The following is a 16,018-nucleotide window of genomic DNA, read 5'->3' as shown; positions in this document are numbered from 1 at the left end:
CAAACAGTAGCGTGATCACAACTAGACGAACAGTATCGCGAGATAATCATTGGTTGGGCACTCTGTTCTCCTTCAATATAATTCCTTGGGGGTGTTCCATCGCAACCGAAGCGGGCAGGGCGGGAACATGTACCTCTGATAGGGCATTGTCAATAGAAATCTTTCTGCTTAAGTCTGTTGAAGGGGGACCTGAACTCACGATCTCCCACTTAAGGAGCGATGTCCTGTGCTATGTGGGAACAGGGTGCAAAATTGAACATGTACTGGGTTGCTTGCTAGATGTTAATGCCAGACACGTGGCGGCAGTTTATAACTCTAAAAGTTACCTGAGTAATATAACTGCCTGAATTATAGACACGCAATGAGCTGAATGGAAACTCTTGGTCACGTTTGTAACCAGGCCCCTCGTCCCTCCATTCTCGTCATCTTCAACACCATCGTCATGGAGAAACCTGCAGTGTGCGGAGGGGGTTGGGGGGGGGCGGTAGGGGGGGGGGGGAGGGTGGGGTAGGAGTGGGTGGGGGCTCTCCACAGACTAAGCATAAAATCACACATTTGAAAACAGACAAATTACGAATTTATCACTCTGTGTTTCCTGTGTAACTTATTGCTCAATCAATACCAACAGTGCATTGTCTGCCATTCCAGAATTCTTTTAAAAACACTATTTCAAAAGGGAAGAGATCTCCATTCTGAGCAACAATATTATGTGTTCTGTGTCGTCGAGGTGCTAACCACAACTAATTCCATTCGCGGCTTGAAGTGGGTTCCTGTTATATTATCTGCTCACTTTTCATAACCCGGAGGCCTCTTCACACACTCACAGAAGATGGCATTAAGTCAACAGCTCACTCTCCTGCAGTTCATTATCTTTGCAACGCACACGGGTGAGTTAATTCTATTTTTTACTGCTTGTGGATGACATCGATACACCAGAGTGACGTGCTAATTTTAATTGCAAATTTTGCAGAAGCTGATTTCGGAAAATATTCCTACTTTCCCGTCATCCTTACAGTTTACAGGGGTTGCTGCACTCATTTCGAAATAGTATTGACATTGTATTTAGCAATTAGAACACGCTCCTCCCGGTAGGATTGCTATTGTTTTCCGGAGCTGAGAACACAGAGATAGGATTTTCCAAAGGTTCCCTCGCTACTTGGCCCTAATTTTGATGGCTATTTCTGTTGATCGATTTTCCGCCGAAGTTGCGCCGGAAGATGGATGCAACCCGCTATAGAAATTCCGGGATATACTTTTCGTTAGCTGCAAGCTGGCTGAGGGACGTTGTTGACAATAATTAACGGTTGTAATTATTTCCGGAGGTCAGTGCAAAATAGGTCATTTTGAAGCACGTTTATATATTCCGACGGTGGGCTGGAGAGCTCTACAAATTCACCGCTTTTTATTCATCATTGCAAGTATGGTTATCATTTTTTAATCGTTGTTTTATTTCTTTCCTGAGATCTGCCCGCCATTGCCTTTTGAGTATTGGTGCTTATTCTCAGCCGAAGCTTCGGTCTCATCCAGGTCTTGCTACTTTGGGATTACCCATAGGGAGCGAGGCGAAACAGCATAACGAAATGTTTGACTGCGATCACGACGCAACATTAATCTGCTCGCACAACCAAACATTAACCTGACAACACAACCCAACATTAACTTGCCCGCACAACCAAACATTATCCTGATAACAAAATCCAACATTTATCTGATAACAAAATCCAACATTAACCTGAAACACAACCCAACATTAACATGTCCGCACAACCTAACATCAACCTGACACACAATCCAACATTAATCTAAAAACGCAGCCAAACATTAGCCTGACAACAAAACCTAATATTAGCCTGACAACACAACCAAACATTAATCTGACAACACAACCCAGCATTAGCCTGACCACACAATCAAACATTAACCGAGCAACACAACCCAACATTAACCGATCAACACCACCCAACATTAATCGAACAACACAACCCAACATTAACCGAACAACACAACCAAACATTAACCTAACAACACAACCCAGCATTAACCTAACAACACAACCCGACATTAACCGAACAACACAACCCAACATTAATCTGGCATCCTGTTGAAGACTCTGACTGGTTTGCTAGGTATTTCAAACGCTTTCTACTTGTATAATTATATACGTTTCCTCTAACCGTCGTTCTATTAATTTTCTTTCCATCTCTATACTATAAGATGATAATCACACTTAGAATCACAAGTTGTGGATAGCACCTAGGATTTGGGAATTATCTCGCTTACAGCTCAGGTGTTTTTTCCCAACAGATGAGAGGATGGATTTCACAGTTTACCAGTTCCCTCCCTTTATAACGGCAGCAGAGGGGGAGTCGGTGACACTGAACTGTACCGTGAAATGTGAAGCAAACCTACTCCTAATCGGAGCAACTTATTGGACACGGGGTAAACAAGATGGCTACAGGTTGGACAAGAGCCCATTTTATAAAGATCGGCTGGAGAGATCAGACAGCAAATCATTTGCCAACAACAGAATACATATTCATATCTCTGGGTTGATTGAAAAAGATTCAGATACATATTACTGTCATGTATCCTTAATGGGATCAGAAGTGAGAGATGGAAATGGCACCCATCTGGAAGTGAGGCGTAAGTAATAAGTAGCAACAAGTGTTCTTTAAAAGCGTCTCCAATTTTACACAATGACTCGACCGCCCCGGCCCAGGATCCGCATTACTTTAATTTGTAGACTGTGATAAATTAACTGAGCTCATTGCAATGCAGAAATCTGGGCACCAGCGATACGCAAATCATTCCAAGTACATACACTGATCATACTAAAATGTTGCGCGTCGGAATGTATCTGTAGTTGTATCTGGGAATTAGACTGGAGCTGACGCTAACCATATTGTAGAGCACCTGCAGCCCGTTATACAATACAATGGGCATTCCATTTTATTGAAGCCAGTTGACACTAAAATGGAGCGCAATGGAGAATGGGTTTCTGATGCAATAAAACCTATTTCCGTGCCCAATGCCGTACATGCTGAGCTGGGATCCGTCGTTACTTAGAAGCAAGGAGCCGATCTTTAGATCTATTGGGCTCGGTGTTGAGCATTGCCCATTTGGGAATTACCAGTGACACCAGAACTCATGAAGTGTCAATGCAGAGAGTAGAGACGAAATACGGGAGGGCGGGGGGGGGGGGGGGGGGGGGGGAGGGGGGGGAGGGGGGGGGGCGGGGGGGGGGGGGCTGGGTCATAGAATCCCTACAGTGCAGCAGGAGGCCATTTGGCCCACTAAGCTTGCACCGACAACAATCCGACCCAGGTCGTATTCCCATAACCCCACATATTTACTCTGCTAGTCCCCCTGACACTAAGGGGAAATTTAGCATGACCAATCCATCTAGCACATATTTTCTCCGGGTCACCCGGAGGAATCCCACGCAGAAACGAGGAGAACGTGCCAACTCCACACAGACAGTGACCCAAGCCGGGAATCGAACCCGGGTCCCTGGTGCTGTCAGGCAGTAGTGCTAATCACTATGCCACCGTTCCGCCCCAAAATGTAGGGCGAGCAGACAGCAATGTCTAGAGGTAGAAGGAGGCATCTAGATATCGCCCTTTCATTGAATTGCTCCTAGAAGCGCACTACAGTCGCAATTATCCAGATTCCATTTCTATTTTGGTCGTTATAGCCCGAGCCCAGGACACATTATTTTACTTGATTTATTTTTGTCACATGTATTGTGATACAATGAAAAGTATTTTTTCTTGCGCGCTATATAAACAAAATATACCGTTAGTAGAGTATATAGTGGAGAAGGAAAGGAGAGGATGCAGAATATAGTGTTAGAGTCATAGCGAGGGTATAGAGAAAGATCAGCTTAGTATATGATAGAACCATTCAAAAGTCTGATGGCAGCAGAGAAGAAGCTGTTCTTGAGTCAGTTGGTACGTGTTCTCAGACTTTTGTCTCTTTTTCCGGACGGAAAAAGGTTGAAGAAGTATGTCCGGTGTGCATGGAGTCCTTGATTATGCTGGCTGCTTACCTGAGACAGCGGGAAGTGTAGATGGAGTCAATGGATGGGGGGGCCGGTTTGCGGACTACGTTCACGACCCTTTGTGGTTTCGTGCGGTCTTGGTCAAAGCAGGAGCCATAAGCACAACAATCCAGGTTGGCTCTCCAGTGCCTATTGGAGGGAGTGCTGCACTGTTCGAGGTGACGACTATTGGACGTAACGTTGAACCTAGTGAATGTAAAAAGTCCCATGGCAATTTCAAGACAGATACCTCCCATGTCCTGGCCAATAGCTGCCCCTAAATCGCCATCTTAAAACAAAAACAAATTATCTTCTGAGTTTCGCATTGCTATTTGTGTGAGCTTACTGTACGCAAATCGGTTGCGTTTCCTACATTGCAAAAGTGGATGCACTTCCAAAGTATTCACCCGGCTGTAAAGTGAATTGGGATGTACCGAGGTCGCGCAAGGCGCTATTTATGTTTTCATTTATGTATATATGTTTAAAATCGTGCCTTTCCAATAATGCAAAACAACATCTTCAGATCAAAATTTAAAATTTTAGTTTCATCTCCTTATTTCAGCCAAGACTCCAGAGAAAAATAACAGGAATCCTTCCCTGATATTTGGACTGGGAGGTGCTTCAGTTTTGCTGAGTATAACCGTCACTTTTCTGATATGTGGACTGTCCTGGCAAAACAAAGGTGTGTGTCCCTGTCAAACCTGCTTTAGTAATATGTTTTTGCTATAGTACGGGGCAATTGCTCTTGCTTCTATGAGATCCAACCAGGTTAATTCTTCCAATGAATTTGTCACTTTTTCTAGTGTGATCGGAAACCCGATTAGTATGAGCAATTATTTTAAAACACACTTAGGTATTTCCTTCAGAATTACACAATTGTTCCAATTTAGAAAGGCACCACTCGGCCCGTCGTGTCTGCGCCGGCTTCCCGTAGGAACAATTAACCTATTGTCACTCGTTGACCTTCTCCCCATTTTCAGCTAATAATCCAAATCAATCTTGGAAACCTTGAGTAAATCTGATTCACTCACAATCTCAGGCAGTGTATTCCAGATCCTAACCACTCGAGTGATAAAATATTTTCCTCCTGTCGCCATTGGTTTTTAGCTACATCACTTAGATTTGCCAATCATTTAAATCTGTCCCTCTTGTTCTCGATCCTCCACTAAAGGTGCCATCGTCACTATCTACTCCTGCCAGGGCCCTCGAGATTTTGAATACATGAAAAATCTCATCATAGCCTTCTCGTCTCCAAAGACAACCGTCCACCTTCCTTACTCACTATGAAATGCCTAGCCCAATACATGAAAAAGGAAATATCATCATAGAAACAGACAAGACGATGGCCTAGTGGTACTGTCCCCAGATTATTAATCCAGAAACTCAGCTAATGTTCTGGGAATCCCGGTACCAATCCCGCCCGGCAGATGTAGAATTCGAATTCAATAAAAGATATCTGGAATTAAGAATCTACTGACCATGAAACAATTGTCAGAAAAGAACGTCTGGTTTACTGATGACCTTTAGGGAAGGAAATCTCCCGTCGTTGCCTGGTCTGGCCTACATGTGGCTCCAGAGCCACAGCAATATGGTTGACTCTCAGCTGCCCTCGGGTAACTATGGATGGCAATAAATGCTGGCCACCCAGTGACACCCGTGACCCAAGCACAAAAAAACCATGCAGAAGGAGGCATTCGGCCTATCGAGTCCACACCGACTCTCCGACAAAGTGCTCTACCCCATAACCTCACATATTTACTACGCTAATCACCATAACCCACGTATCCTGGGACACTAAGGGGAAATTTAACATAGCCAATCCCCCTAGCCCGGACATCTTTGGTTTCTGGAAGGAAATAGGAGCACCCGGAGGAAACCCACACAGACACGGGGAGAATATACCAACTCCACATGGACAGTAACCCAAGGCTGGAATTGAACATGGGTCCCTGGCGCTGTGAGTCAGCACCATACCCATGCACTCATCCGTGCATATGTATCACAATCAGTTTCTCTATGTTAGTGTTAAAGATCAATTTTATGATGTTTTAACAAGAAGCAGATTCAAACAGTTATATTAACATCTACATTATTTTTCTTTCAGTTATCCTGAGACTGAGAAGGTAAAAAATATCAAATCTTATCAAATTGGTGATTATTCAGACCATAATGTGCAGAATTTTAAATTTAAACATCATTTTGCTTCTTGCAGACAGCACGGTGAAATCGATGCAATACCTGGTACGTTAAATTTATGTATTTTGCATTAATTACTATTCCTAGCTAATTGAAAACAAATCTAAACTAAAAAATACATTTACAAATAGTTTCATTCGAATGAATTCAATCTCTGTTGCTACGTGTGCCTATGTACGTCTGTTATGTTTGTGGCACTGTATGTCTCTGACCCTCTCTGAATGCTATTCCCACAGCATCAGCCGATCTACAGCCAGCGACACAGGTAAGAACGATTGGATAACAGCATGTTTGGTATGTGCAATTAGATGGTTCTGATAAGCAATGTCTTTCTGCTACTTTACTATACTTTATCTCCTGCGATTGATATGCTCTATCCCTTCTCCGCTTTAATATCCTGAATATGCTTGTGAAGTTTTGATTCCACAGATGTGCGGGTTAGGTGGATTGGCCATGCTAAATTGCCCCTGAGCGTCAGAGGGATTAGCTGGGTAAATAAGTGAGGTTATGCGGATAGGGCCTGGGTTGGATTGTGGACGGTGCAGACTCGATGGGCCGAATGGCCTCCTTCTGCAGTGTATGATTCTATTCTATGACTCTGTTACATATGTGCAGCAAAATGGGAGGAATGCTTATACATTCCTATTGAAGTGGCAATTTCTTTACGATGGTTGCCAAACTTCTTGAAAACTTAAAATCACTTTTAGAAAACTCGCAAAGGCAAGGTCTCTATTCAAAAGACATAACTGAAATTTATGCAAAGCACAAAAATCATACGAGACAAACAAACATTAACCTAAGGCCATGGGAAGCCTTCCGATGGTCGAATAGCTCTGGTTCAGTGGTACAAGATCCCTCCAAAGATCTGAGGCACTGAGCCAAAATACAGTACGATTACACCTTCTGTTATCTAAGATACACGTTCTAATTAGCTTAGATTCAATTTCATTCCGTGTTAACATGTCAGTCCAGTACAAGGCAGGTTACCTCAGCCAATTGCGATATGCTTCTTGACATAATGATATTCTATTTGTCCGTTTCATACCGGACATCTTCCCTTTGGCAAAGCCCACTTCCTGGTTGCTGTGTTGTTAAGGACGCTTCCACTGCTATTCCTTTCCCATAAGTGCATTGCCAAGACAATCAGATAAGCATCACTCCGGGCCCATAAGAAATATACTTTTTCATGTCTGGATAATAGATGCATCTACTCAATACATTATATTTCAATAAGTGCTCGAGGATTTGAAAATAATAATGTTCATTCTGCTGACAAATGGATTTCTGGCTGTTGAACTTTTGAATCTTATTATTTCTGCAGCATTTGCATTTTTGACTCACGTGAACAAATACATTTAAATATTAAAATACATTTAATATATTAAATACAGAGTCACTTAATTTTCCAATATGGACTTTAAGATCATATTTATTTCCTTTCAATACTCTTATTACATTCATATATGAGCAAACTGTTAACATTGTCTTGTTAGAATCATAGAATTATCGAATACCTACAGGACAGAAGGGGACCATTCTGCCCATTGAGCGTGCACCTTGGCCCTATCCCCAAAACCCCATATGTTTACCCTGCTAATCCCCCTGACACTAAGGGGCAATTTAGCATGGCCGATCAACCTAACCAGCACATCTTTCAGTCAGTGGGAGGAAACCGGAGCACCAGGAGGAAACCTATGCAGACACGGGGAGAATATGCAAACTCCACACAGAGAGTGACCCAAGCCCGGAATTGAACCCGGGTCCCTGGCACTGTGAGGTAGCAGTGCTAACCACTGTGCCACCGTGCTGCCCCTGGTGGAATCATTTTAATCCTTCCCCACTACATTGTCACTATAAACTAAAGATCTGCCTGTGGATCTGCTAGCTGACTTAAAGCCCTTTCCACACGGTGGCACAGGGGTTAGCGCTGCTGCTTCACAGAGCCAGGGACCCGGGTTCGATTCCCGGCTTGGGTCACTGTCTGTGTGGAGTCTGCACGTTCTCCCCGTGTCTGCATGGGTTCCCTCCGGGTGCTCCGGTTTCCTCCCACAGTCCAAAGATGTGTGGGTTAGGTGGACTGGCCGTGCTAAATTGACCCTTAGTGTTAGGGGGACTAGTTAGGGTAAATGTATGGGGTTACGGGGATAAGGCCTGGGTGGGATTGTGGTCGGGTGCAGACTCGATGGGCCGAATGGCCTCCTTCTGCACTGTAGGATTCTATCGATAAATCTATGGATATAAAATTAAACCAGATGTAACCACGATCAATAATGATGCTTAGAAGATGGGTCGCTCATTAACTCCAGCCCATCTAGTGGGCTGAAAGGCTCCTCTCCGTTTTGGTTCTAAGGATTGATATCTTCCCAATGGACATTGACCCACAACATTCAAACCGCCCCCAAAACGTCCAGGACTATATTGAATTGCTAAGCTCAGTCACAGAAGTCGCAAGGTCTGAAATGAGATAAGAAGACTTTTCTAAGTAAAGATCTTTCCAGAGTTTTATGTGCCAGGTTGTTGGTCAAGTAGTTCGGACAAAAGCAATGCCCCTCTTTGCTTTCTACTTGTGGTAACTGACAGAATTTCCATGTGTGGTCCAAAAATGGTAGTTAATGGACAATGGTCCTTCAACAATGTGAATTTCTCCCATGCAGGAATTTATGGAATTTCTTTACTCCAAAAAGGAATTTATGGAATTTCTTTACTCCAAAAAGGATTCATAATGCTTCCCTTTCAATCTGGGAAGAGTTACTTTCAGGTTTTCTCAAGGTTCAAGAAGCAAAAGCAATGGGTCATTCTTCACCTGATGGCATATTGCTCCTAAATACTCCTAAACCATAAGGAGATGGATTGCAAATTAACTGTAAGGATCAAAGTGCGTGAGAGCTTCAGATTTAAGCAACTCTCAGTCCATTCAGGATCTGATCCATTGCTATTCGAAATAATGCAGGAGTTAATCCGATGCCAAACGACCATAAGGCTGGAAGAAGCCCTTATGAGTCAGGATTGTCAGACGTTCCTGTGGCTTCTTGCCCACATTTATCTGTAAGTAAACTTGGCTCAGATCAATTTTGCTGAAACCTGGATTCTCAGGTTGACCGCAACTACGCTCAGGGGAGTGGGCTCCAAAATATCTTCAGCTATTTTGATTGCTGGTGCAAAACAGTCAATGTGCTCAGTATAAAAGCTTCATGGCTCTACACTTTTATCAGAATCCGACGACTCGAAAATCCCTGCTTTTTTCTCCTGATATATGTTTCCCCTGTGCGCACTTTGCAACTGTGTTTTAGCAGCTACCTTGATTCCCACACACACAAGCTTCAGCCTCTCATTTATCACAGAGAGCTGGACAATATGCTTTCATAGAGTCATAGAGGTTTACAGCATGGAAACAGGCCCTTAGGCCCAACCTGTCCACGCAGTCCTTTTTTTTAAAACCCCGAAGCTAATCCCAATTGCCCGCTTTTCGCACATATCCCTCTATACCCATCATACCCATGTACCTATCTAAATGCTTTTTAAAAGATAAAATTGTACCCGGCTCTACTACTACCTCTGGCAGCTTGTTCCAGACACTCACCACCCTCTGTGTGAAAAAATTACCCCTCTGGACACTTTTGTATCTCTCCCCTTAAACCTATGGCCTCTAGTTTTAGACCCCCTACTTTTGGGAAAAGATATTGACTATCTACCTTGTCTATGCCCCTCATTATTTTATAGACCTCAACAAGGTCACCCCTCAGCCTCCTACGCTCCAGAGAAAAAAGTCCCAGTCTATTCAGCCTCTCCATATAACTCAATCCATCAAGTGCTGGTCGCATCCTAGTAAATCTTTTCTGCACTCTTTCTAGTTTAATAATATCCTTTCTACAATAGGGTTACCAGAATTGCACACAGTATTCCAAGTGTGGCCTTACCAATGTCTTGTACAACTGCAACAAGACGTCCCAACTCCTGTATTCAATGTTCTGACCGATGAAACCAAACATGCCGAATGCCTTTTTCACCACTCTGTCCGCCTGTGACTCCACTTTCAGGGAGATATGAACATGTACCCCTAGACCTCTTTGTTCTGTAACTCTCCCTAACGCCCTACACTTAACTGAGTAAGTAGTGCCCTGGTTCAATCTACCAAAATGCATCACCTCGCATTTGTCTAAATTAAACTACATCTGCCATTCGTCAGCCCACTAGCCCAATTGATCAAGATCCTGTTGCAATTGAAGAGAACTTTCTTCACTGTCCACTCTGCCACCAATCTTGGTGTCGTCTGCAAACTTACTAACCATGCCCCCTATATTCTCATCCAAATCATTAATATAAATGACAAATAACAGTGGGCCCAGCACTGATCCCTGAGGCACACCGCTGGTCACAGGCCTCCAGTTTGAAAAACAACTCTCTAGAATCACCCTCTAGCTTCTGTCAGGAAGCTAATTTTGTATCCAATTAGATACCTCACCCTGGATCCCGTAAGATTTAACCTTATGCAACAACCTACCATGCGGTACTTTGTCAAAGGCTAGGTTTTGTGGGCAGATTATCGTTAATCACGTGTACCTAGCCCGTTGGTTCTCTTGAGCACATGTTTCGCGGGAGAAACATTTTCCTTTCTAACTTTTATTTTATCCAACTGTTTGCAGTAAAATTCTTCTTCCCGAGTGGCTAGCCAGCATATGTTCCTAGTCCTCGTCGCCAGGTTTAATGTTGTATTTTGGACGTAGGATATTAGGGAGAAGGAAGGTTTAAAACAACCGAGGTTTATTTACCATGTCTGATCTCTTACATAACTGTTCGCCTCTCTGTTTCCCGTTCCAGGATGTATGGCGTCACTTCCGAAGAATACATTCAATCAACAGAGATTCAGTTTAAGTTTAAGTTTATTTATTAATGTCACAACGAGGCTTACATTAACACTGCAATGGAGTTACTGTGAAAATCCCCGAGTCGCCACTGTCCGGCGCCTGTTCGGGTACACTGAGGGAAACTTTAGCATGGCCAATGCACCTAACAAGCACGTCTTTCAGACTGTGGGAGGAAACCAGAGCACTAGGAGGAAACCCACGCAGACACGGGGAGTACTTGCGTTCATTCTTATTGGCTCTAGCTCCCGAGAGCTAGAGCCAATAAGAATGAACGCAAGTACATGACAATATGGGGAAAAGTCTTTTACATGAGGTGTGCTTAAAATCTGGGAGGCACTGACTGAGAGTGGCATGGAGGGAAATTCAATTGTGTCTTCAAAGATTGGAGATGGGAAAGTTCTCAAAAGACGATATATTTGGAGGGTAACAAATTGTGGGACAGTTATTGATTGAGTTGTTCTTGTAGATCCGACATGGACACAATGAGACAAATATGTCCTTCTGTGTTGTCGACAAAGCGCCACCAATCAATTCTCAAAGGGGAGAGTAGCCTACGGTCCTCTGGGACTATGGCGACGTTTACACACTATTTACATGTCTCAACTCATCTACCCCAGCCTGGGCCACTACTGGCGATTTTAAACTCTTTCTCCATCTTAACTCTACATCTTATCTTTTCCTGATTACATATTACGCAAATTCCTTTGAATTTTTTTCTAACGTAAGGATGCTGCAAACATCTGAACTGACATGGCTAAAGTTATGTGCACTGGCAATTAAATCTATTTCTTCTTATTTCATTGCGATGATTATTAGGTGCACTCTAATCGTGGCAGTGTTTCCCTGCATTACGCCAAAGTGAACATAAAACAAGAGAAGAAGGCAAGGAAAATGAACAATGACACAGATCATGACGAATACGCAACCATCCGCTGAAGCTGTGGGAAGAAAGTTGAAATGCTGCAATATCCAGATCTTCCATAAACCCTGCCTCGCACTGAGCCGTATCTAACATACCGATTGCCTTGTTCTCTATTACATTGCCAATAATTAAACGTGTTCAATGTTAACTGTGAATATGTGTGAATATGCAGTTGTTCCTAATTTCCCAATTGTTGAATATATCAACCTTGAAATTATTCAACTTGTCGAGACGCTGCGCCTCTTCAAGAATCGGATCTTCGTTCTCATGATCACATTGTACATTTTACCAGCATTGGGAAATAGAACAATGAAGGGAATGAGATGCACTGGGTCACGACTCGTAGGAAATGTATAAATCAATCAGTGAAAATATCATTACGTGAATATTCCTGCTAAATTCACGAGAAAGGTTATTTGCTGTCTCCCTTGGTATCTGATTCAAGTGATCTTCCCAATGTGATTACATTATTGACAACAAATAGCAATCCAAGTATTTTCCCACAATGTAAATGTATGAGGTACAGTTAACTGCTTTCGGTTTCTTATGAAAATTAAAGTACTTGGTCATCTTAACTCTGTGTTGCAGATCATAGTATTCCATTAAATTTGTAAGGAATCCTGCAATTCTGTGCTTGATATTTTCTCAGATTCATTGTCTCGAGTCACGCATGTAAGGGGACGAAGGGCTCAGTATGATTTGGAGTAAATAGTTTCCGATAATATATCAAAGGGAAAAAAGGGAAATGAGTGGATATCATAAACTTTGAAGTCTGTCCGATAATGAATACAATCATTTTATATTTTTATATCATTCTGTAAATCTGTAGTTCCATTGCATGCACCTGACTTGGCCCCATATTCCTTGATAGCCATTGGTATTCAAAGTATCAGTCCTTCTCAAATTGTTTTCAATAAATTATATTTTATGAGAGACATTTTGACATACTATAATATCATGAGCTCCATGAATGGGAGAGTGGACTAGTTGGGCTGCATAGCCTACTTCTACTCCTATGGTCTTACTGCACCGGTTATTGCATGAAGTACTTCACAACCTCTCTTCTGAATTAACTAGATCTGTTTTTAAAGCTACGTCCCCTTTTCTTTCATACCCTCAGTAGTGTAAACATTTTCTCTCTATCCACACGAAGAAATCCTATTAAAATCATTAAAGAAACACATTCAAGTCAATTCATGAACTTCTATTTTCCAAGGAGCACAAACTAAATTTATCTAATCTCTCCTTGGGGCCAATCCTTGGAACTATCCTAAAATTCAGCTGCTGCTCTGTCCCTCATCCATCTCTCTGGTAACTATAGACTTGACTGTTGAAGATATTATTGGACTGGTGAGGGGGGAAGAAAAGTGGCAAATAGAGTATTCCACTTAGAGACGAATAAGGTGGTTTACATGAGCAAGTCAAACAAGGCAAAGGATTGCACAATAAATCGGCGGATATTGAGGAAGTGAGTGACCTTGGAGCAAATGTCTCAGATTCCTGACGGTAGCAGGACAGGCCGATAAGGTGGTTATGAAGGCATATGAAACCCTGTCCTTTATTAGCCAAGGTAAGGGATATAAGAACAGAAAGATTTCTGCTACAACACTATAAACCAATAGTTTAAACCAATAGTATAAACCAACCTTCTTCCGTCGGGAAAAAGATACAAAATTCTGAGGTCGCATACCAACTGACTCAAGAACAGTTTCTACCCTGCTGCTATCAGACTTTTGAACGGACTACCTTGCATTATGTTGATCTTTCTCTACACCCAAGCTATGACTGTAACACTACATTATGCACTCTCCCCTTTTCTTCTCTATGAACTGGATGCATTGTCTGTATAGCGCGCAAGAAACAATACTTTTCACTGTATACTAATACATGTAACAATAATAAATCAAATCAAATGAAATCAAAGTTAGACCACAGCTTGTGTTATCATATGCAGCACTGACGACCTCATTAGATAAAGAATTCAATTGCACGGAAGAGCTTACAGAAGAGATTTCTGAGGATGTTGCCAGGGCCGGAAGATTGTAGCTATGAGGAAAGATTTGCTAGACTGGGGTTGTTCCCATTGGAATAGAGAAGGGTGAGGGGAGACTTGATTAGGATGTAGAAAATGGTGAGCGGCCCGGATAGAGTGGATGCTTAATTTAGCAGAGGGGTCAGCAACCACGAGGCATGGGAGTGACTGATAGAGAGGTTAGAGAGGCGGTGAGGGAACAATTCTTCACCCAAACGTTTATAGGTGGCTGTAACTCACTACCTGAAAGGGTTATAGAGTAAAAAACCTTTAACAAATTTAAAGACTGGATATTCACCTCAAGCGCGGTAACCTGCAGAGCTACGGGTAAATGCTGGAAAGTGGGATCAAGCTGGATGGCCTCTTTTTCAGCTGTCGCATTGACAATGGGCCAATGTGGCCGTAAACATTCTATGATTCTATAGTTGCTGGTCCCACATTTCCCTTTTAAGGGAATATACCTTGATCGTGCCAGAAGCATCTCTTCTATGAAGGTAGTTCACTGTCCCCTCATTGTGAGCTATTCTTTTCCTACCAACCTTTGGCTTCACTTTATTTGGTCCGGATCCATTCTTACCCCATTCAAGTTGTCTTTCACCCCGTTAATTATTCTTATTCTGGATTGTTTATTGTCATTTTCCAAAGTCATTTTAAACCTTATTATACAATTATCACTATCCCTAAATGTTCTCCCAATGACACTTGACCTACAAGGCCCACCTTACTCCTGAAAATCTAGCCCAGCAATGTCTCCTTTCTCATTAGAATGGACGCATACTGCTGTCGGAAATTCTCCTCAACACATCCTATGTTCTCTGACCCCTTTCCACTCTTTACACTGCCGCTGTGCAAATCGGCACTCAGATAATTAATTATATCTACTCTATAATCTTTGCACCACACTATAACTCCCTTGATGATTTAAACATTTCTCCATTTCTACACTTGCTGGTGGTCCATAGACTGGTCAATGCAATGTCACCTTTTTTATGCCCTAGCTGTCGCCAGATCGATTCTGTCCTTGGCCCCTCTGAGGTATTGGGCGGGATTTTACGGCCTCGCTCCGGCGAGACCGGAAATTCCCGCCCAAGGTCAACGGGGATTTTCGTTGCCAACCCTCGCCCAGTTTGATTCCTTGGCGAGGTGCTAGAGTTCCGTCGACCATCGTCTTTCTCCAGGACTACAATGCCCCACTGAATCAAAACCGCCAGGCTGACCCCTTTCCTTCCTTTCCTAACTTTCCTGTCGTCAGTAATATTCAGGATATTGCTCTGCTTGGAACCAGGTCCATGTTAAAGCCACATCATTATAATTCCAGATGGCTCATCCACCTGATTTTTAAAAATTCATTCATGGGTTGTGGGCATCACTGACCGGGCCAACATTCATTGGCCATTCATAATTATCCTTGCAATGAGTGACCTGTGAGGTCATTTCAGAGGGCATTCAAGTGTCAATAACATTTCTGTGGATCATCGTCAGATGTACGCCAGGCCAGGGAAGCACCAGATGGGTTTTTATGACAATGGAAATTGATTTCATTGTCATTATTAGACCTTTACTTCCAGATTTTTTTATTGAATTGAAATTTCACCGTCTGCCCTGGTGGGGAACCCATATCTTCAGAGCATTACTCTGGGTTTCTGAATTATTAGTCCAGTGACAATACTACTACATCATCGCCTCCCACGTGCATGCGCTTTCACCCTGATTTCGATTTTACCATTACTCCAACCCCGTCCATTAGCCTACGTAACAGTTGGGAAGACTTTGTAGAGATAGCTTCTATATAATTCAGGTAGCTTAGTTGCTAGCTAATGGGATACTTCAACACAGTGCCATGGGTTGAGAAACCCTTTCCTATTGGGTGATGATTTTTTTTCTTAATTATTTCGCGCGAATTTCTGTTATTTCTGTTTCGGATTTCTGTTATTTTTTTCTGGGAATAATTATCTTCCTATCAC

The 16,018-nt window shown here is 42.7% G+C and overlaps 1 protein-coding gene across 1 annotated transcript; it reads left to right on the top strand.

Annotated features, from left to right (window-relative positions):
* The first annotated feature begins 597 nt into the window (after positions 1 to 597).
* On the top strand, positions 598 to 12,646 carry LOC144497821 (uncharacterized). The gene is made up of 7 exons (XM_078219259.1): positions 598 to 887; positions 2,305 to 2,643; positions 4,602 to 4,721; positions 6,144 to 6,162; positions 6,252 to 6,280; positions 6,472 to 6,500; positions 11,917 to 12,646. Exons 1-7 carry the CDS (start codon positions 830 to 832, stop codon positions 12,034 to 12,036), a joined length of 714 nt encoding a protein of 237 aa, XP_078075385.1. The 5' UTR covers positions 598 to 829; the 3' UTR covers positions 12,037 to 12,646.
* Positions 12,647 to 16,018: the final 3,372 nt, after the last annotated feature.

The sequence above is a fragment of the Mustelus asterias genome, chromosome 8 (genome assembly GCF_964213995.1).
Source record: "Mustelus asterias chromosome 8, sMusAst1.hap1.1, whole genome shotgun sequence".
Classification (NCBI taxonomy): Eukaryota; Metazoa; Chordata; class Chondrichthyes; order Carcharhiniformes; family Triakidae; genus Mustelus; species Mustelus asterias.
The sequence above is the reverse complement of the archived record's forward strand: the minus strand, read 5'-3'. Positions and strand labels throughout refer to the sequence as shown.

Coding starts and splice junctions, on each gene's coding strand:
- LOC144497821 (XM_078219259.1), top strand. CDS start 830: ATGGCATTAAGTCAACAGCTCACTCTCCTGCAGTTCATTATCTTTGCA. Junction 2,644..4,601: donor CACCCATCTGGAAGTGAGGC/GTAAGTAATAAG, acceptor TCCTTATTTCAG/CCAAGACTCCAGAGAAAAAT. Junction 6,281..6,471: donor TGAAATCGATGCAATACCTG/GTACGTTAAATT, acceptor CTATTCCCACAG/CATCAGCCGATCTACAGCCA.